At 46.3% G+C, this 22,698-nt stretch overlaps 1 protein-coding gene across 2 annotated transcripts in view; it reads left to right on the plus strand.

The window, feature by feature from the left end:
* Nucleotides 1-22,698, plus strand: part of LOC144082070 (A disintegrin and metalloproteinase with thrombospondin motifs 2-like) — a 63,422-nt gene that overhangs the window by 17,314 nt on the left and 23,410 nt on the right. For both annotated transcript variants that reach the window (XM_077608900.1, XM_077608901.1), the window contains exon 3: nucleotides 7,066-7,237. In XM_077608900.1, coding sequence (XP_077465026.1) covers nucleotides 7,066-7,237 — 172 coding nt within the window. The remainder of the gene's footprint in view (nucleotides 1-7,065; nucleotides 7,238-22,698) is intronic.

Here is a 22,698-nt window from a genome sequence, read left to right on the forward strand (position 1 = left end):
CCGCCGCAGCCACTGGACTTTTCTCCCCTTGTTGCTATGACATTAGCTAGCTGTAGCAGTCTCAAGCTCGTCTTGAGAGATGAGACTAAAGAGCTAAGTCTTGCTCTTTTAATTTAATTACTCCAGCCCCCCTCTAGCTCCCTCCCCAGCCTGGGTCTGCCTGTATATCACCCCCCTCCTTCTTTTTCACCCATCTTTACACTTGATCGTTTCCACAAGACGGCCCTCGCTGGCGACCGTCACCTTCTCTTCTCCCCTTTCCAAAAACCTCTACTTACGAAATGAATTCCTCCCAGAAGCTGTTTTGTAACTTTGAATTTTCGTGAGTAGAAACTTTTTGGGAGGGCTGGGGGGTAATGGGAGAGCAACTCTAGTACAACAAGGAGACAAAGGACAACCAATCACTCACAACTAGGGGCAATTTAGCGTACAATTAGCTTAGCCTGCATGTTTTTGGAATGTGGGAGGAATACCCAGAGTACCCGGAGAGAACCCACAACGGCCCAGGGGAGAACATGCAAACTGCCCACAGTGAGGACCAACCTGGGATCGTACCCTCGACCCCAGAACGGTGAGCCCGACGCGCTGACCGCTCAACCACTGTACAGAATGGAAATGTTCCAGATGGAAATGGTATTTTTTTTGTTTTGGTGTAAGGGCCCGCTTCTTTAAACATGGGTCTAGGCTCGACCTTGATTTCCACATTGACGGTCAGGCTCCTCATTAGTGCGGAACGAGAGGAAAGCGTTGAGTAAGAAGGGATGCGCTGCTGTCCCATGGCACAAAACACGCACGCACGCACACACACACACACACACACACACACACACACACACACACACACACACACACAATGCACCACTCTGTCTTTGTGGTTTCACGCACCTGCTGACACCTGCACTTGTGTGAGAAGCTACACACACACACACACACACACACACACACACACACACACACACGAGTTTCTACATGTGAGCACGTCTCAGTCTCGCGGACCCCCAGTCACTTGTCTCGCTCGCCTCACCTTCTGTTTCCGTGTTTTTCCTCTCCCACACACATTCTGCCTCTCTCCCTCCCTCCCTCCCTCCCTCCATCCCCTTCCATCCGTCCGTCCATCCGTCCGTCCGTGTCTGCTTTTCCTCTTTCTCTTGTTTCCAGCAGGCAGACGTCGCTGGCCGCTCGGTTCCTTCCTTCGCCTCGGTGTTGCCCTCCAGTGGCAATGTGCGAAAACGCGCCAGGGCATTCAACGACTTGTGAAGGGGATTTTGCTCGAAATGCAAAAAATAAAAAGTTTCTGTCAAATCCAGAAAAGATATATGAGAAGCAGTACTCGAGTAATTTGCACATGAGGGTTCAAATCTGAGATACATTTTATTCCCCGTTTTGCCCCCGTTTCTTCGGACATCGTTCGCTGGCCATGGCGTGAAATGAGCTACGAAAGCGAACAGCCAGTACAAAGACAAAGTGGCTCCATATTAGGAATATATTTTTTCAGCAAGTTAATCCAAATATATTGCTGTTGTCCACCAACAACTGGACAAGACCAGTTAGGATTGGTTGGTTTTGTTATTCCTTTTTCCCCTGTGTGTGTGTTTGCTTTTCGCCGCTTGTGTCCCTCCTGGCTTCCCTTTCCTCCCATACCCAGCTGTGCCTATTTTGTGATTAGCCCCTGTTCTGTCTGTTTAAAAGCCCACGTGATTGTTAGTGATGGTCGGATCCCCTGCTTTGTTTACTTTACTGCATGCTATGTTACCACGTCAGGTTTGATTTTGTTATTTAATTCAAAGTCGTTGTTATTTTCGTGAAACCCCTCCTGCCTTAAGAATTCAAGTTTTGTTCGAGCACTCGTCTTGGTCTCGGCTTTTCTACGTTTTTGTTTTCAACTCTTTTTCATTCTCTCTGGCTTCAACATCAAGTAGCAACATGTTTTTCAATGTTTATTTCCAGCTGGATCTCAATGTTGGATTCATTCATATTTTTTTTATTATTCGGGGAAGAAAAGTGGCCCAGAGAATGGCTGGCTCTTTTTCTCTTCCCTATTTTTGGTAAAGCGGTCTGCAGACAAGTCAGCCTAGTTTTGGCCAAAAGGGCGGGGCAACTCCCAGTTGCTTCTTGTTGCGGCCCGGAGACAAAGCCATTAGCACTCCTGCCCAGCAATCACCAGAGAGAGAGGGAGCAGGTGTGTGTGTGTGTGTGTGTGCGTGTGTGTGCGTGTGTGTGTGTGTGCGTGTGTGCGTGGGGGGGGGGGGGGGGGGGGGGGGGGGGGATTCTTCTCTTCGTGCAGTTGCTAGGTTACAGGTATGATAGATGTGGAGATATTGAGAGACACTGGAGATGGAGATGAGGTTGGGTGTGGATCTGGGAACTTGCTGGGAGGAGGTGGGGGAAAGAGGGGTCGGGGGGGGTCACGTCAATGGCTGACAGTATCAAGGAGGTTAGATTGAAAAGTATGGAGCTTACAGGGCTTTCCTTTGTCTTTTGTTGACTAGTACTTCATTATTGATTATTTTGTTGTTGTTATTTGTGCACTTTGTGGTGAAGCTTTAAATCACATTATACTTGTCTAATGACTATAACAGCATTTAATTCCGTTTTGTTTGTTTGGATGTTGACATTTGCTAATTTCATCCCAATTACAGTCATGACATCCAATTGGGATTTTGTACTCTGATGTGTGAACGACTTTTTTGGGGTATTCTTTTGTGGGTGTGTCCATCTTGGGCATGCAGGTGCAGTTTTGTTATGTTTCCATGCTGGCAGATCTCAGGCTGTCATTGGTTTAGCGCGCTTTTGTATTCGCCAGCGAGGGCTTTGGACAACGCCGCTCCGCCCCGCCGCCGCAATCATGGAGCGGTCACTCTCCACTAATCGGCCTCGTTTATCAAGCCAAAAGAGCCAGCGACGTACATTAATGGCAAACGCGCACCTACTAAATAGTATCATCTTCACGCGCGTACGTTGATTTCTGGGCGGAGCTAGTAGGAAGCCATCGATATATGACTTGCCTTCTTTACATAAGTGTGTGAAATTTGTCTGCCGGTCTGTGTCAGTCCAATGCATGGCACAGGTGTGGATAGTGAGCATTTAAGTTTTCTGATAGATTGTGGAAGGGGTTTAAGGAGCACCACGCCACGTGCAAACCATTTGCTCCCCGTCCGTCCGTCCGTCCGTCCGTCCGTCCGTCCGTCTCTGGCGCAAACTGTGATGGAAAATTTAGGTCATTAAACTAACAATTTGCAAATGAGCTGGAGAAAGCCATGACGCTGCGGTGACAGCGAGTGGCTTGCGTGCGCTTTTCCAGCGTGAATGTGTGTGTGTGTGTGTGTGTGTGTGTGTGCGTGTGTGTGTGTGTGTGTGATTTGAGTGTTTGTGGGCGGAAGCCAGATGCCAGTACGATTTAAGCCATAGAGGACTCAGTGACCCAAGCCCGTCTTCTTGCCCCACTCATTACATAGAGTGGTCTGCAAAATGTTCACACACACACACGTACACACGGCATGTAATCTTACATTGTCAGTATGTTTAAGTACAGGATATAGTACACACTTGAGCGTGATGAAAAAGACTCCCGTTTTGGCCGTTGTAAGCTTATTTATTGGATTCTGTCACGTATTTAGTTTGTCCATTTTCAATGAGTTTGACGTTACAAGTAGCGGAAGAACAATTTGCAATTCCGCAAGAATGCCATCGGCAAAATATCCAAGTCTTAAATGTACAATAAATGAACTGAGGAATAGAGTACATTTTTGATTTTACAAGAATACAGCTCAACACCAAATTGACTGGCTGATTGATTAAAGAAGTATGTGAAGAAACTCATATATTAAACATAACTATGGGGATTTTTTTTTTACTACTGGTACTACTGGCCCATCAAAACCGGCCTTTGCGGGCAAAAAAAAGAAAAAGTATGAATGTATGCCAGGCGGCACGGCTAGAATGTTAGCCTCACAAGATGTTTTTTTTTTTTTTAAACAATGACTGATATTTCCAGTGACGTCTGTCCTTAATCTGCCTCTTGAAAATGCCTGTGATTTTTTCACAGCAGCCTTTCTTCTGTAAGGGATTGATTCTCCCATGGTTCAAAGGGTGAATGAAATGGGGGATTACTGCATGTGCCAGAAAGACACGCAAACCAAATTTCACAATATCCAACCAAGCATACTCCCTAGCAAATTGCAATTCACCATCTCATTGGCCGTGAGGGAACTTCTACTAACTTTCTACATTTAGTGGTGTACTCTGAGGGGGTCTTTTGTGTGCATCTTTAATTGCCAGCCAATGTGAGCATGCAGTGCAGCTTACACTTTTTGACACTTTTCAACTTTTCTATTCTTTCTTCTTCAAGATAATAAAGATGTGACGGAGGTCAGTGCGCCTGGTGTGCATTAATAACGTGATTGAAAGGAGCCCAAATGTATTGAACGGCCTGCCAGTGAGACTTATTGTCTGTCGCTGTTACTTGGGCCACAATATAACCTGCCATATGAGCGCTATTAACGACGCGTCTGCAAACCATTCCGTTTAGAATTGACTCTGATTTCTTGTACTTTTTTTCCATCACTGGGGCTGCGTCATTGGGCTTATTTATTCATATGGTGTGTTTTGGTTGGGATGAGATGAAATGTGTTCCTATTTTTGGCGATCAACTTCTCCCGGCCAATCGCGTCTCCTCCAGGTGTTCTCATTTGAATAACATTGGATTAGCCATGATTCAGAAGATGGGAATAGGCTGAAAAGGATTGCGGTTTTAAGGCATTTCTTTTCATTATAGGGTGACCAAATACGATTGACAAGGATGTTGGAGGAAGGAAGAGAGAGACTTGTTTTGAATTGGATGTTTGGATTGGAATCTGGTAAAAAAAGGTTTTTTTTCTCCAATCCAGGTGATTCGGACTCAACGTCGGCTATAAAAATATGTCGGGGGTGCTGGAGTAGCCCAAGTAGACAGAGACAGAAGGCTTTAGTTTAGCGAGAAACAACTAACCAGCACTTACTCAACTCTTTGAATAACGCGGGTCGGACTTGAGTTTTTGAGTCTTGAGTGAACATGTCGCCAGCGCCCGTCCGCCCCTCATTCCACCACTGGGATCCATCCGCCGGCACCGCACCCCCGTCCCGCGTCTCATCCTTTTTTCTTCCTCCCCTCCCCGTACTGCTTGGTATTCCGGAGCGGCGCCGCACGCGCCGCCCGAGATCCATCAGCTCCGATCGTCATGCCGCACCACGGCTTCGGGGAGACGAGAGCGATGGATGGAGGGAGGGGGGGGAGGTCGGCGGGATATAAATGACGGACGGGTCAACGGCGAGTTGACGGGGTTTGGCGAGCAAAAGCCTGGGCCTTTAAAAAAAAAGAGCGAGAGAAGAGCTCCAGACAAATGTGGGCCCTCTTTTCCCCAAATTGAGTGTGCTTTCACGCGGAGAGTGACGCATTGTGAATGATGTCCGTTTTGATTCCCCGTTGCTTTCACCTGTTGTGATCCGTTGTGCCTTGCAGCCAATGGCCGCCTCTCGCATCAGCCACTTGTTCACCCGTGTCTCGTCACGGTCTGCTCCAAGCAAGCCTTTTGTCATTGTCGCCTCATCTTTAGGTTTCCTCAGAAGTTGTCCAAGTTACATTTTTGCTTTCTTACTGGACACTTTTCCCTGGTTTTTGTTTTGTTTTATTGTGGTCAGGTAGTTTATGTTTCAAATGCTACTCGTAATAATCATAATAATCAGACTGAGGCTTTGTCATCATCATTGATTGGTCAAATGCCTAATTGTCATCATACCCAGCTGCGTATGACGAAATGGCTACTACTAGTACTACTACTGCTGCCACTATGTTTCAACTATTACTGCTACTATTACGGTGTATAAACTACCACACCTACTACTACTGTAATGTTTCAACTACTACTTCTGTTTTAAGAAGGCATTACTGTGCAGCTGTATGTAATTCATTTGAATTTGAATGAACTCTTCTTTTTATTTTGGGCTTCTAGCGAGCCTACAAATGTGCCGAAGCTTCAAATCTCATTGGACTTGTATAATGACAATAGAGCCATTCCATTTCATTCAAATTGATGGGCTGCCCAAAAGTCGGATCAGTCTTTTTGTCCTTGGCTAAATACAGCAGAGAAGAAAACACCGTTTTGAGACCGTGACTCCATCAAAGCCCACTGTTTCAACGTTTTCATTTTATTTTTATAATATGAGTGAGCATATTGCAAAGAACTCATCGCGCGACATTTTAATTTCATTCACGTGTCAAAGTAAAGCATCCCGATAATGTTTTGACGGGCCTGGCGTCCAAAAAAAGACCCCCCCGCCCCACTTTTAAATTGAAATGGAACGTAGCAAAAGGGATCGGCGTTGCAACAGGCTGTGGTGTTTTCTTGCTGCGGTCGCGCTGACACGGAAAGAAAGCAGCTGCCACACGACACGAGAGACGCGGCGACGGCGGTGGCGGCGAAGGCACACGCACGCCCGCTTTCCCTCGTGTGATGGCACACGGGAGGGGAATGTGCACCCGGCGAACGCCCGTCTTCTTTTCCTTGTTGTCTTAGATTAGTTGCCAATTAGTTGCTCAATTTGATCTTGGAATTTGCCAGAGAAACCATGTTGGTGCGCTCTGCGTGATGTGCTTTAAAACTGGGATAGCAGCAATGCTACTGTTGTTTTGTTTTTTTGGTTAATGCCTCGGCCACTTTATTAGGTACAGTCAGTAAAAAAAAATAACATAGAATTTAATGTTACTTACAAAAGTTCCTGAAGTGCTTATCCTCACAAGGCTCGCAGGGGGTGCTGGAGCCTATCCCAGCTGACTTTGGCCACCAGGCAGGGGAGGGCCACCCTGAATTGGTGGACAGCCAATCGCAGAGCACCAGGAGACAAAGGACAAGCAATCATAGCTAGGGTTAGCCCATTTCGAGTGTTCAACCAGCTAGCCTAGTATGAGTGTTTTTGGAATGTGGGAAGAAGCCGGAGTACCCGGAGAACCCGGAGAAAAGCCACGGGTTCACGTCTCACATTCCCTATCAGCCTTCACCCCAAGTCACGTTGCTCTTATCTGTGATTTAGGCTGGTATGATCAGGACCAAGCAAGACGAGTACTTTATCGAGCCTGCGGAAAGAGGCCATGGCGTGATTGAGGAGGAGGAGGCCAAAGGAGGGAGGACGCACGTGGTCTATCGCTCTTCGGCCGTAAAGAAGGCGCCCGTCGACGTCCCGCCGGGAGACACCCGCCCCAGAGGTCAGTTTGACGTTGACGCTCCACGTGGAATCGCCGCGTGTTCCCTTCACTTTCCGTATGTTTTTTGGGTTTCTTTGTTTTGTTACAGCAGACTTTGCTGTTCATGTTTTAAGTCATCGCATTTTACACACTCACTTTCGACTACAGGGGTCAACCTGGTTTAAATGCGTCGCAGCAAGTAAAGCTTGCTCATATGTGCATTTGTAAATGCGCATATGTACAGTTTATGGAAGGAAAGATTTGCAAAAATCAGTTGATTCGCATGAACTGTATTCTATTGCCTTCAAATTGTCCTTCCCAGAAAAAAAAAGCTAGAAAGAAAGAAAAGCAAAACACGGTTGATGTGAGTGACCCTGGCCCTAAGGCAATTCAACTGGCTTCAAGGGGATTGATTGATTGATTGATTGGGACGTGACTGAAAGAAAGACTATCAAAGAAGCTAAGCTCCATTTGAATAGGAATCATCCATCCCTGGACATTATTTCACCACATTTCACCTTGTGCAGCAGTTTACAGAACATTTGTTTATCGCTGCCATGATGTATTTTCTTGCATATACGCCGTATTTGTCGTTCAAAAAAATGAGGGTCCGGCTTATATGCGCACAAATTAGAGGCGGCATGGACAAAAGTGTAAGGTGACCAGGACGAAACGCCACAACGCAAGACATTTATTTTAGCGTCTATGAATGAAAGAAAGGGGAAAAAGGCGTATCTTACATAGAAGGTGAAAAAAGTCACTGACTTGTGCCTGCCCTTGCTCGCTCAGGGCGCCGCCATCTTACCTAGGGATGGCAAACGCGGGTTGGCTCATTTGCAAGAAAAGACACCATTGGTTTGAAATGAGTCTCCGCTATTGCCCTGATTTGAAGTGAAGATACATTTTTCAAAATGAAAAAGCTAATGATGTTTTGCTTTATTGACAAGCATATTGGTGATCAATTCAGAGTTTTGGCTATCCAATCATTTTTCTTGACTATTCTAGGGAAAAAAGATCTGTTACACCCCCTTTTTCGCAAGCCATTTCTAGCACATCCTCTTAGCTCGTGGCTCTCCCTTTTTTCACGACGTCTTCCATTCCCTCCCCCTCGAAGCCATCGGAGGCATTAGCAAATGAATTAATAACCAATCCGTCATTTCTGGAGCTGGACAGCAAAGTCGTGTCATTCTCAGCCAATTATTGACCGCTAGACTCATTTCCTGGCTAAAGATGAAAGGACGGGGGTCCGGGGGGGGTTATATTTAGCTGGGCGTGATGAAGAGGCAAATGGGATTGATCGCTTCCTCCCTCCCGGCGCCAACTTGGGAGCCGTCAATCGATGTCGGAGGAGGAGGAGGAGGAGGAGGAGAGGGTGGGCCTTGTCGTAGCTCCGTCTTGTTGGGTGGGCGTCTCCAGCCGTATTCTTCCACTCTCTCTCTCTCTCTCTCTCTCTCTCTCTCCTGTTTGAATCCGCTCACAAAAGGAGCATTTTTGGACGGGCCGCCACTTTGCCGCCTGTCTCCTGCCGTGTACGGATTTCTTTGCAATTTGAAGAGATCCTTTCAGGCGCCACCGCCCGTCCGTGTCAGTGTGAGCCCAACGTGTCCGCCGCCTGAACGCGTGACACGTTTGGGCCTGGCCGCGCCGCCCACGGCCAGTTAGGATGGCGGTGGCGGGCTGGGGTCAAAAGGAGGTCAGCGCTGTTCTTCACGCCCATTTGACTTGCACACAAGCCACGGCTGTCCCCCCCGTGAACACCAGACTTCTATTCCTATTCCCATTTCCCGTGTGGTGTTTTGGCTCGAGTGTGAGACACGGCACACGACATGGCACTTACTGTGGACGCCGAGTATTCCTATAACAACCTCCAGTACTCTAAAACCAAGCGCACGCAGCGCCCTAACACACACACACACACACACGGACTCTGGGCCACGTAGACACTTGGCGAAAGTCATCTCCCACGGTGCCGACCCGTTCGTCAGGCGCAATTAAAGGTCCAGCTTCCTGCTCAAGCTCTCTTTGAGAATGACGCCTTTGACCTTGGTTCTCCTGTTCCGGGCCTGCGGCAATGAAGCCCATATGAATAAGAAAGCTCCATTTCGGTTCCAGAAAATGAAAGTGGCGTTGATTTGCCATGACGCCAATCCATTCTGGAGACTAATTCCCCTCCCCTCGGAACGAAGCCTTCAAATTGTGGGAATCGACCCCCTTGCCTCGTAGCGACGTAAGAACGGGGAAGGCCACCGAATTTCTTGCGCCAAATGCAAGCTGGCGTATTTTCCGAACTATAAGACGCTCCATCTAATGTGAATATCAGTGTACACTTTCTGCCAGCTTAATTGAGTTTTTGATTGGCCGTAATGCCCAAATTAAGAAGATTCAGACTTTTCTGATCTTCCCGTTTGCCTAAAAGCGACTTGGCTATTGAAGATTGGCCATTAAATCCAGGAGCTGTCTATCCTTCCAAGGTCAGGTGGATGTTTTCAACTCTGGAAGAAGTGTTTTGTAGCAGAATACCTCGAATTCTGCGCGTACTTGCGCAATCCTGCACTTTTTCTTTAACAGTGGAGAGCCAGAGCATTTTCCACCCTGAAGACTTTACAGGCCGAACCCATCGTGAATCAAGAGGAGCTTCAGATCATTCAATAAAAACGCTTGAAATCATATTCGGCGTTGCAAATATTTCAACATTGCGCAATAAGTGAGAAAAGCATATCCAATAAAATCAATACCTGGAGCTGGTTAAGCGCTTTTATGGACTCCGGTAGGCACAAATCATCCCAAAGGAGTTTTTTTAAAATGTATTTATTTATTTATTTTTTGTGATGTTTGGAGAACGTCCAAGTGTAGTCAAACCACTAATAATGGAGACAAAAAAAGCTAGACATATGACGAACAACCAATCCCGCTGAGGCATTTGAATAAATGATACGAAAGATTTGGGAGAAGAGTTCCTATTCTCCGATGAAACTGCATCAAACTCCCATGTGGCAACATTAAAATGGACCCTTCTCTGAGTCTTGGCAGCTGAACAAGAATACATTCAACTTTTTGGTGCTTTGTTATGAATATGCAGGCTGGATAAGTGTACATTTTCTTGTTGTTCTACCAGAAATTGAAAATGAAGAAACAACTGACGCCGTTTTGTTTATGCGGCTTTAGCGGGTGCGCCTGGCTGGGTGTGTCCACGGTCACGTACCGCACGCCTCACGGTGGGTGGTCAGCGTCCTGCGTTAGCCGCTGTTATGTAATGGGCGAGCCAGGGGACGGAATGATGGGATGGGCTGTGATTTCCTTCCTCCCACCGCTGTCACTCACTCAGTCACTCACACAGACGCGGTTAAATGTGGCACCCCTCCGAGAAGTGTGGGAGTCCACCGGGATGCCACGGCGCCTTCAAAGACATTTTGCACCATGGAGCCCCGTCTCAATAGATGTTTCCTCAAGATTCTTGCTGCTTTTCCCCCACGGTGCATTTACCCATGGCGGCTTCAACTCTCCAAGCGGGAACGCCATTCGCCCGTGTCCATTGGCAACGCGTTCGTTGCTAGCTCAGGATATTTCTGTGCGTGTGTAAAGGCAGCGGATTTACCGTTTAATCTCGTGTGAATGACATTTTGATTGCTTTACGGCGGCCATGTTCAATATTTCAATGGAGAAGTATTAGTCGATGGCCAATGCTTTTCTTTAGGCCTGAGCCATTTGACTTTTATTCATGTTCTTTTCCCTATGTGGCCGTATCAAACGCTCTGCCGACAACAACTCGGTACGTGGCCGTAAGTCTCGCTTAACATAAACGACAGCTGCTCGGTAAATGCTCCATTGATCTTCGACACTTCAAACGTGCGCCGCAAATATAGGGTTCAATTCCTTTGATGGTGATGGGGCAGGACCTGTCTCGGCAGTTTTTGGCAATTTTGTTGCTGAATCATTTTCGACCTTTCAATGAAAAATGATGATACGAATCACTGCTTTGGATTCTGATCGCTTTCCATTGGATCGTGCTAACAAATCAATGGCTTCCTTGTTTTAGCCCTCCAAAGGGGGGCGCGCCATTTATTTAAAGTTGCTACTTTTGCAATATAACTAACACTGTTCCTCAGAGACTGAAGAAATCGATAATAGAAATGTGGCGTGGCAGCCCTTGTTACCTAACCTACGTATTTTAAGACGGGAGAAATGGCAAGCTTTGCTTTTCTCAAAGTAAGCTAATATTCAATACTATTTTATAATGTTGAATCCAGCAATCTTTTAGCACACATTATTTCAGCCCTGATAAAACCAATTTCAGATCAGATCAGATTTAGTGTGACATTTGCAGTCTCGCGAGCGCCTTGGTCTCCTTTTATAATATCATAGAGTGGCACGACACAATTTCGGTGTTGATAGTATCTGGTTATATCTGCGTTTAACTCTGGTTAAAAAAGACAAGAAGGCAAATCTGTCACGTCGCCGACGAGAAGAAAGTCGCACACGGAGGCGGCTACCATGTTGCCGTCTCTCCGTGGCAGGCGTGTTGCTCTCCCCGTCTGGGTAGTTAGCGCAGAGATTGCCAATAAATAGTGGCCGCTGGCCTTCGGCGTCACCAGCAGAGAGAGATTTGTGTCCTCGCGCCCGATTGGCCCACGCCTCGGGACAAACCATCCTGTTAATCAGGAAACACCGTGAGGACACATGGGCTGCGCGCGGAAAACGCTCTCCGTGAGAGACGGGCAAAGCGTCTCCCATATTCTTGATTAGGATTTCATGGCCAAATTGCGACCATTACGATTCCAATTCAAAGCATCTGAACCCGACTAGCTTTGAATTGGGAGTCGTGGTGTCGTATTGGGAAAGCTGAAAGGCCCGTGAGACAATCCAACCGTCGTTTAGTGTCGACAGAGGACCATTACACTCAAATGGGGTTCTTTGTGTCAACGCTGGGTGTTTGATACGTGCAATTTCAAAGATACATTCGCACTAATTCAAGTAGTGTTGGTGTCCTGTCACCCTAATTCCTGAAATGAGACTAAACACATTTCATAACTTAAATCCTTGAGAAATGATTGCAAAAAAATTAAAACAAATTAAAAATGAAGTTAAGCTTTTATGCACTCATTTCTACCATTACTATGAAAACTTCTAAGAGTGTAGATCAGGGGCGGCCAACTCCTGTCCTGGAGAGCCCCCGTCATCCGGTCTGTTTTCCCCATCCGCCTCCTCTAGCACACCTGAATCCAATCATCAGGATCGGTATGAAGCTTGTGGACGGCTTGCTGATGACTTGATCATTTGATTCGGGTGTGCTAGAGGAGGGAGATATGGAATAGACAGCGGTTGGATAGCGGCTCTCCAGGACCAGACGGAGTTGGCCACCCCCGCCCGCTGTAGATTTTTCTCCCCTCACTTAGTTTTACCCACAATGCATTTAGAAAACGATAAATAAAAATACATTTACAAACAATAAAGTGAAATGTGACAGACAATGAAGCTAGTGCAAAGATTATTGTTATTATTCTTGTGTTAAAATCATGATTCTGAAGGCAAATCCTTGGACGAGAAGTTGCGTGAAAAGCTCACTATAAAGCATAAACACAAGAAATAATTTGGTCCATAACGCACTGCCCTCTCCTGATGGCAATATGAAAGAGCTTTACGGTGGAAGGCCCCAAGTCAAATGATTTTTCTTTTTTTTAGTTGGGACTTCAAACAGAATTGGGCTTTTTAGATATACATCAAAAGTCCGACAAAATACTCCTCAAGCAAATAGGAATCCCTTGATGCTAAGGATCAGCAAGCATAAATAGAATGGACACGACAAGATTGCTTTACATCTTCAATCTCCAAAGCGTGATTGATTAGTAGTTCTTTGAAATTATTCCAAGTAAATGTATGGAGCAAAGTTAGGGGTGTCGCTTTCAAAAGACTCACCTGGCGCAGAAATCGGCAGTACAAAACAAAAACAAAAAATAGCGCTTTGCTAACATAGATTTGAATGTATTGGTCCTATAATTGTCATATCTAATCTGCAGTTATCGTAGAACATAATATACAATAAACCGATTAAAATAGAGAAATAAACGGTCACCTTTGTGTCTAATTGCCCTAACACTTCAACATTTAAAAGTCAAGCGTGTGTGGATGTGTCATACCTATAACTTGACTTTTTTTTGTAAATTCATAATAAAAGTTGGTTTTACAATTTGGGACACGGCAACTGGAATTGTGTGTGTGCGTGTAGACGTAACAACTCAAAGCTTGTCAGTTTTCAAGCAATCCTCAGAAGTGAGAATAGCCAGTTTAGTTGGGAGGAGAGTTGGTTTGGATGGGACAATTTGCCTTTGCTGTATCACTTCTTTTATTGTGGCCATCACGCAGTGTGACATTGTACGAGCTAGCGGCGCTTGGGATGCTTGGCTTAATGAGCTCTTCTTATTGGAAGTACAGCGGCGTGTCGGCAAGAAATCCTCCCACTTCTTCCTCGGGTGCCATCACCTGTTTTGTCCCGGAGCTGGCCTCGGGCCTGACAGCTGTGCGTCTGCGTCAAAGCCTTCCGCCGCCACATCCGTGACACTTTTGTGTGCCGTGCACGGCATCGTACCTTCCTTTCATTGACTTGTTTACGCTTTCTCCGCATTGACTTTTGATGCTGGATTTTCTGAAAACTTTGGACTTGACATCTAAATTGTCTCCACTCTTGTGATAAAACTCTTTCTGAACTTATATTGGAGTGGAGACAAAATGTCCAACAAAGTCTTACTGTCAGTTTTTTTTGGGGGGGGGCGGGGTTTAACTCTCACAACAATGATGGATGACAAAAACAAAAAAAAAACTGATCAGGTGCTCAAAGGATTTAGTTTAAATGTGGCAAGGCAAAAAAAAGAGGAAATGAAAACTTGAAGGCAGGGGTGGCGATCACCAAGCTCTCAAGCCGCATGTGGCTCCCGGCCAAAATGAATGTGGCTCTTTGCTCCGTATTTTTTGAATTGGCAGATCGGACTTATTTTGCCGCTTCTGACGTAACGTGTGGCTTTTTGACCCTCACAGATGAAATGTTTCACTTGTTCACTACCCCTGTATTATAAAAATCGATGACAATCATTCCCACGCCAATAGGATATGATATGATACGAGGCCACCCACCCACCCAGAAGGGTCGCATCGCAATAAGTGAAGAATAGGGGATGAGCCCATACTTGAAAAATGAAATATTAATAGTCCAAGCCAATTAAAAGCTTGGCAGTCGGAGTGTCCTATGCGTACTAGGCAGACATTAGCGCCGTGCTAATAAGGTGATTTCCATCACCTGTAGTCAGGCCAAGAGTCACCATGGCGACCGCGAGCGACTACCAATGGGGAAGCGAAGCGGTGGCCTTGGAGATTGGGAAACTACTTTGTCAATCCATTTCTTTGCATTAAGTCGTGGAAAATAAATTCAACTCATTTCCAATTGTGATTACATGTTGTTGTTGTTGTTGTTGATAATGTAAAACTGCCCTGCTTGTGATTGCCAACGATTCTAGCCATGCTGCCAGTTATCTGCTGTATTTACTTTGACAAGCATAGTTTGCGAGAGATTTCTAAAGGTGTGTTCCCGTTCGTTGGGTAGGAGGAGGTCTAATCTAGCCACATTAGCATTTGGGAATTGCTTTCCTCTGCTAGTACACGCCCGCCCGCCCGCCCGCTGGTGCAAATTGCTGACTGGTCTTTTGGATCGGACAGTCAGCACATCACTTCCTCCTCCTCATCTCTCCTCTCTCCTCTTTCCTGTTTCCTGGCCCACTGCTTCTATTCTCAGCAAGGGATGTCATGTTCTCCGTGACAACCAAGCGAACAAACAGTCGGTGCTGGCTGGCCTGGCCACGTGCGCGTACTCTTATGGCCTTCATCTGGGTGTACACTTTGGCTTAACTGAGGTGTCCGCTACCAGACAGGGCTGACATTTTTGGATTTTCTTTTGCCACTTACTTCATTCCATTCCATTTATATTAATAATAATATAAATGCAACGCTCCGCCCAGAGCTCGTAGATATCTGTTACACACGAAAGAGATGCGGCAAAAAAAGACGTGCGCTAAAATGATAAACAGCCTCTCATGTCTTGGCCACCTGGCTTTCTCGTATCTCCAAATTTGTCTCGTATCTAGAGATCATTATTTGTTGGAAATTTGACTCGTATCTCGAAATGCTCGTATGTCGAGGTACCACTGTAGTTTGAAATGAAAGTGTAGTCTTATGGGATGCTATGCCTTTATATTAAATCAAAAGCCTTGTCATCAAACACAACTGCGTATAACGAAATGGGTGAAATACCATTCAACAAAGGCGCTCTTAAATGAGTCCAAATGATCAAAAGTTTGCAATTTGATGGCCCACGTTTTCAATAGGGCCAGAAAAGGTCTTGGATTGGCTTTGACACTTTACACCAGGCAGCTTTTTCTTTTCCAACCCATCCAGCACAGACATGGGTGACAACGTTGAATGGATGGGGGTTGGGTCGCTGTGGGTGGGTGGGGAGGGAGTAGCGTTTTGCTCAAGCCATCCATCCAGCAGCGACCGACTGAGCTGACTGACAAACTTGAAGCAACGGGGGTTGGGCCTAAACAAGAAGCACCTGACGCCAATCCACTGATTGCACTTGCAGGACACTAGTATTGCGGAAAGCTTTTCTCTTTATGAAAAGCTACATTTTGTGGAATCGTTTGAAAGGAAAGCCTAGTCTTATGGGATGCTATGCCTTTATATTAAATCAAAAGCCTTGTCATCAAACACAACTGCGTATAACGAAATGGGTGAAATACCATTCAACAAAGGCGCTCTTAAATGAGTCCAAATGATCAAAAGTTTGCAATTTGATGGCCCACGTTTTCAATAGGGCCAGAAAAGGTCTTGGATTGGCTTTGACACTTTACACCATGCAGCTTTTTCTTTTCCAACCCATCCAGCACAGACATGGGTGACAACGTTGAATGGATGGGGGTTGGGTCGCTGTGGGTGGGTGGGGATGGCTTGAGCGTTTTGCTCAAGCCATCCATCCAGCAGCGACCGACTGAGCTGACTGACAAACTTGAAGCAACGGGGGTTGGGCCTAAACAAGAAGCACCTGACGCCAATCCACTGATTGCACTTGCAGGACACTAGTATTGCGGAAAGCTTTTCTCTTTATGAAAAGCTACATTTTGTGGAATCGTTTGAAATGAAAGCCTAGTCTTATGGGAAGCGACGCCTTTATATCAAATCAAAAGCCTTTTTTGTCATCATACACAGAGCTGGGTAGAATGAAATGGGTGAAATATCATTCAACAAAGGTGCTCTTAAATGAGTCCAAATGGTGAAAAGTCTGCGCTTTGATGGCCCACGTTTGAAATAGGTCCCCCAAAAAGTGTTGAACTGGCTTTGACACTTTATATCCAGCAGCGACCGCCGACTGAGCTGACAAACTTGAATCTATGGGGGTTGGGCTGAAACGAGCAGCACCTGATACCAATCCACTGATTGCACTTGCAGGACACTAGTATTGTGGAAAACTTTGCTCTTTATGAAAAGCTACATTTTGTGGAATCGTTTGAAATGAAAGCCTAGTCTTATGGGATGCTATGCCTTTCTATCAAATCAAAAGCCTTTGTTGTCATCATACACCGCTGCATATAATAAAATGGGTGAAATATCATTCAACAAATGTGCTCTTAAATGAGTCCAAAGGATCAAAAGTTTGCACTTTGATGGCCCACGTATGAAACAGGCCAAAAAGTCTTGAACTGGCTCATGACAGTTTATATCAGGCGGGGGGGGGGGGGGGGGGGGGTGCTTTGCAAAGCCATCCAGCACATACATAGGTGACAAAGTTGAATGGACAGGGGTTGGGTCGGTTTGGGTGGGGGCAGCTTTTTGCACGGCAAAAAAGAGTGAAAAAAATGCAACGCTCCGCCCAGTGCTGGTAGATATCTGTTATACACGAAAGAGATGTGGCAAAAAATGATAAACAGCCTCTCATGTCTTGGCCACCTGGCTTTCTCGTATCTCCAAATTTCTCTCGTATCTAGAGATCATTATTTGCTGGAAATTTGACTCGTATCTCGAAATGCTGGTATGTCGGGGTGCTCGTGTGTCGAGATACCACTGTACTTCAACGTATAATGTTGCTTCTTGGTTTCTAATGTAAAATCTAAAGTGTGACTTCCATCATTTATTTCCCCTTTCATTGTGCATTCTTTGGCTAGTGGAACTGATATTCTAGTATGACTTTTTCTTTGTAGTCATTGCGCATTCTTTGTCTAGCCCGTCACGTAGTCGGAAAAATGCGGCAGTATTTCACACGTGCACACAAAGTGGCATTCACCGAGTCATGGGTGCTGCAGCTATTATTAATGAGGGGGAATCAGATCATCCATATTTAACTAGTGTCACTGAGGCCACAGACTTGTGATGCGTGTGTGCGCGCATACTGAAAAGGTGTGTAGGGAGGAGGGACACCATAGCGCAATTTCATCCCACAATATTGTCATCACCCCATCCATTAAAATAGTTGACTTCAAGAGAAATTGAGACGCAGCAGCACTCTCCTATCCAAAGAAATCTTCTTTTTCCATTCTTGCTCATTTTCTACGGATTTGGGCCCGAAAAATAAAAGAGAAAATCATTAGCATTATTAGCCATAGTAGGGGCAGTACGACGTCGCTGCTCTTTCCGGTGGTCGCCTCGTTCGCTTCCTCACGTGCATTTGGAGATGATAAGGGCATTGACCATTTCTTTTCCCCAAGGCTTACACCAAATAATTGCTTATTGCCAGTCTATTGTTTTGGAGGCCGAGAAACACCCAATTAGTGGGCACAATATACTAAACAAACAAGCTGCCAATTGTTCTTTTGACCAAAATGGGGGTTTGAAACTGTAGCGGTGGCGAGTTTTTACACGGCCCCGACGAGCTCCTTCCTAAAGGTCATTATCGTGTAAAACCTAGCCGCTGCGGCTTTAGCCAATCACACAAATGTCAAAAGTAATACGCCTGTTCCCAATGGTTATGTTACATTTGACTTTTGAGGTTAAAGGCGGTTTTTATTTGCAATTTTAGCATTGGACAAGCGCTATTCACATGGCTCGAGAGCTTCAAAGTCCCAGCTGAACGAGGGAGTCCCTGGGGGGTGTTTGGGGCTACCCTGTCCTTGGGGTGAGCGTTACCCCGGGCAGAGAGCACGAGGAGTTCGCCACCGTGGGGCCTGGCGCCAGAGACCAAGAACAAAGGTTCTGTCATGATGTTCTCATCACGGGAGCTCTTTTGAGACCTTCTTTCTCTGCTTCCAAAAGCCAAACTTGCAGGAGAACAAGTCTCCCGTAGATGCCCAGTTGGCCACATTTATCAAATAGGAATAAAGGCTGCTGGTGCTTCCAGGGGTTTGGTCCTAGAACCGGTCCCTCCTCCTCCTCCTCCTCCTCCTCTTCCTCTTCCTCCTCCTCCTTCTGCCGCCATTGGGAGGAATATACTAGATCAAACTGGACTCTATTGAATTGTCTTTGCCCAACTGGCTCTGGGATTAGGGGGTATTATTGCTCTGCCAAGCCAGGAAAATGAGACAGGCCAGAGCCTTGATTTGGAGAGGATGGGAAATATTCTTTTCTAATAACCTGGCTTTATTAAATCTCCCTAGAGGACACCGAGCGGCCCGCTTGGCCCCGCCGATTGGGTCATCTGTAAAGCTGCCAACCGTCCGTCCGTATTGGTTACTTAATGGTGAATGCAATTTGTGGATTATTGCTTCTTGCGAGTGGGAATTGCCTGCGTCTTTTCTCGCCGTGGAACAACGGGAATTCCGGCTATTTCGTTGGAAAATAGGCCTTAAAAGAAAGGAAAATGCTTTTCAATAGGATGTTTTTTCCCCCGATCTATTACGATTTGTTTTCCAAATCCCAATGTAGCTGTGTCAGGCGCTCATCGGGTTATCACTTCTTTTTTTTAGGTGTAAACATCTTGAGGCTGGGTTTTCCCCGTTTCATCCATCAGACATTAGAGGTAAAAGGTTACAAAATAGTTTCAACAAAGATTGACAGTCAATTTAAGAGGCTGAAATAAGTGGAAGATGCTCCGCTTTTGACTTTGTTGCATGCAAACCTGAACATTGTCCAAAGCGCATCATATGACTTCCTAGCGGTTGACAAAATGTTGAGTGAGTGGATGCAGAAAAGGGAGAACTATCCGCTGGAGATCCCCCCCAGTGTCCCGGACGGCCATCTTTGCCATCTGTCTGTGCGGACTGTCATTTGATTACCTCGGAGCTTTATGAGGAAACGGATGGAACTGGAGCTCCAAGCCATGTTGATATCCCAACTTTCCAGCCTGCGCCAGCCTGTGCCAGCCTGCGCCAGCCCTCTCCAGTTGCACTGGCGTGGAAGAAGCGCCATGGGTTGATGTGCGTGGGAGGTTAGGGACTGAAAAAAGGGCACATTGCTTTCTCATGACCTCAAAAGAAAGGAATACTATATTTTTTTCTGGGGTGAAATTTTCATTTAGCTCTCCCAAAGCGTAAGAGTCAGACGGATTAAATGTTCTTTCGCTAGATGATGAAGAATGTCAACGCTTTAGTAGTATTGTAGTCGTTCCGAGAAGCGGTGACGTATTCCTCTATTATTATGCCGTCGGGCATTTCCACGTAGAAGCGCCCGTCTCGGTGGCCCCGAGGACTCGTTGCTACCGAACACCGAGGACGCCTCATCCGTGGAATAAATGCGTGTCAACAAACAGAACGTCCCGATAGAGTAGCACATGGCTTCCTCCCGGAACAGATGCGTGCCGCGCTGGCACCGGCCAAGTTTTACCCAGAATTTCTTGGCCGCTTGTCCTTAAAAGCCTTCATTTGTTCATCCCATTTGCAGTCCGGGCGGGCCCACGCTTTGAATGACGGCAGCGCTCGGACGGCTGAAACGGGCCGGGTTTGATCTCTTGACGAACACCCGAAGCTCTTGTTCGGATGCGGCACTTTTGGCAAAAAGGGATGATTTGGGAGCACGTGGTCGCTAGCTAGCCGCCGCCTGGCTTTGAAGCGCCCATGAATGGCTTTTGACAATGGTTTGTAATTGATAAGTGCTCTGAGATACTTTGTTATGAAACACTGCTAATTTAGTAAGAGCGATACACGGACGGCGATGCCTTATTAATTCTCTCCCTTCTGGCCGGGAGCGCCGCGCCATTGAAGAGCGCGAGCTCCATCTGTTCGTCTGAGTCTGGGCCCAACGCGAACGCTCGCTCGCTCGCTAAGAAGCATCCAATTGTGTCCTTTGTTTATTTCTTTCCCGGATAGCAAGCGCGTCGTCTTATTTGGAGGCTCGGCATACCATTTGCATTCTTCCTATGCATTTATTCTAAGCTAAGGATGTCGCAGTGCCGATGTTGTTGTTGTTTTTACATCTGATCTTGTCCAATTTTTAGTTGTTGGTTTTTTTTAGCTTTTGCCGATATCAATGCCATCATTTTTCTTGTGTGTAGACACTGTAAGAAATGTACTCCTTACACGATGCTCTCTTACCATCGTTAGTTTCTAAAGAGAAATTGTCCCCAACTCGGCAGACGTGTTTGCCACGTGGTTTGATTTGCTGCAGTCAAAAAGCTCCATGCTACTCAAAACATAGACGTGATGGAAAATTCCATACTGTCCCAGAACCTCCAAATAATGGCATCGGATGCCGATACGGATACCGAATATCCTAACGTCCAATCCGATACCTGGAAAGTCTTTTAAGGGGAGAAAAATCTTCCCCGCAAGACCTCCCGGTCAAAATGGATGGGACGCCTATGGCCTCCAATGAGTTAATACTTCAAAATGATTGAAAATGACTTGAAAGCGGATCTTTTTGTACTCCCGGTGCCTCAATGTGGGTGTTTTGGAAGTCATGCAGGTGTCAAAGGCCTCCGAGGTTTTAATGAGGAGAACATCCCAACCTCCGTAGCAAGATGGTGACATAACTATTTAAGACCACGCGTTGAACGACACACAACAAAGGCACGGCGGGAATGGGCTTTTGACTCGAAATCTTGCATTTACTTTGGAGAAATGAAAGGAATCATTATTTTAATGGCATGGTGAAAGCCGTGTGGAAATGTTCCGCAACGCCCGAGCACAACTTTCTTCCCATGGTCAAATAGTTGACACATTTGTCATTTCTCAATACAGCCTTACCTGGTAAATATTGACGAGCAAAGCAGCAGCCAAAACCCATTGTAGGTATTTGGCGTGATTTGAATTGCCATGGGCCATTTTGGCTCAGGTTTGCACTGCCGTCCTTCCCTTTTCTCAGTCTGTAGACCCCACAGCGCCGCCCCCCCCCCCCCTCACCTGTTTCTTGCATGCAGCTAGACGTTCCTGACATTTTGTAAAGGTCGAAAAGACAAAAAACCTTTGTGTGCTAATAAGGCTGCACTCTGTACTCTACTTGAATTAGAATATTGAGAGAGATTGGGTGTGTTTGTATGAGGGGGGGGGGGGGTTGTTTTCTTGTTATAGTAGCATTTCAAGTGCAATCGCTTGCAGTCCGAGCGCTCCCCTCAACACGTACCAAAAAGAATAGCTTTGCAGGGTACCCCGATGCCCAATCTCCAGCCAGTCAGCCAAGCAGACTGGACGGATGTTGCACAAGTGAGCGATATCCCGCATGGTTGCGGGAGCTGAAGGCTGGCGACGTTGGCTTCTAATCGGTCCCCGTCATCCATCACACCCCCCGGATTGGAGCCCTGGCCTCCCCGGATGCCTCTATCAATCTCTCACCTACCTAATTCCTCCTCATTTTCCCAGAAAAACAGGCTCTTTTGACAGCAACAGCCATTTAGCTTAGCCAGCGCGAGCAAGAACGGGGCCGAGGGTCGGCGTCGTTTATCACGGGCCCGGCCTTGCTCACGCCAACGCTCTTTAACCTTGGACCATCCGAAGCCCTCACTCGGGCACCGTCACTAAAACATACAGCTATAATCTCGTTTTATTGCCTCATATATGGCCATACCATTCATGTCATGTCATCGGCTTGCAAGACATGACGGACTAGTGGACGGGAGTGGAAGTACAGACGCCTGTGTCGCTTTCCAGACTAAAGATAGTTTCAGAGCATTTTTTTCATCGATCCGAGAAACGGGTAAGTTGATATTGCAGAATTTATTTTTTGGGAAACGCCCGAGTTACGCAATGGGCCTCGTTGTTTGACTTTTGAAGGTGATGCCGTTTTGCAAAGGCACACAAATGCGAACAACAGCGCCATCCCATCTCTCTCTCTCTCTCTCTCTCTCTCTCTCTCTCTCTCTCTCTCTCTCTCTCTCTCTCTCTCTCTCTCTCTCGTCTCGATGTTACATAAGTCAAAGGTAAAAATATCCCAATTTGCCTTTTAAAAGTCGTCGGCGCGGCTGTGACAGAGCTCGTTAAAGACAGCTTCACCGCGTAATTGTCTCTTTTAGTCCTCCTCCCGCCGCGTTTCCCGCTTTCTGTGTTTCTTTCTTTTTTTTTTTCCCCGTCACTCGCCGGGGT

The sequence above is a fragment of the Stigmatopora argus genome, chromosome 9, assembly GCF_051989625.1.
Source record: "Stigmatopora argus isolate UIUO_Sarg chromosome 9, RoL_Sarg_1.0, whole genome shotgun sequence".
Taxonomy (NCBI): domain Eukaryota; kingdom Metazoa; phylum Chordata; class Actinopteri; order Syngnathiformes; family Syngnathidae; genus Stigmatopora; species Stigmatopora argus.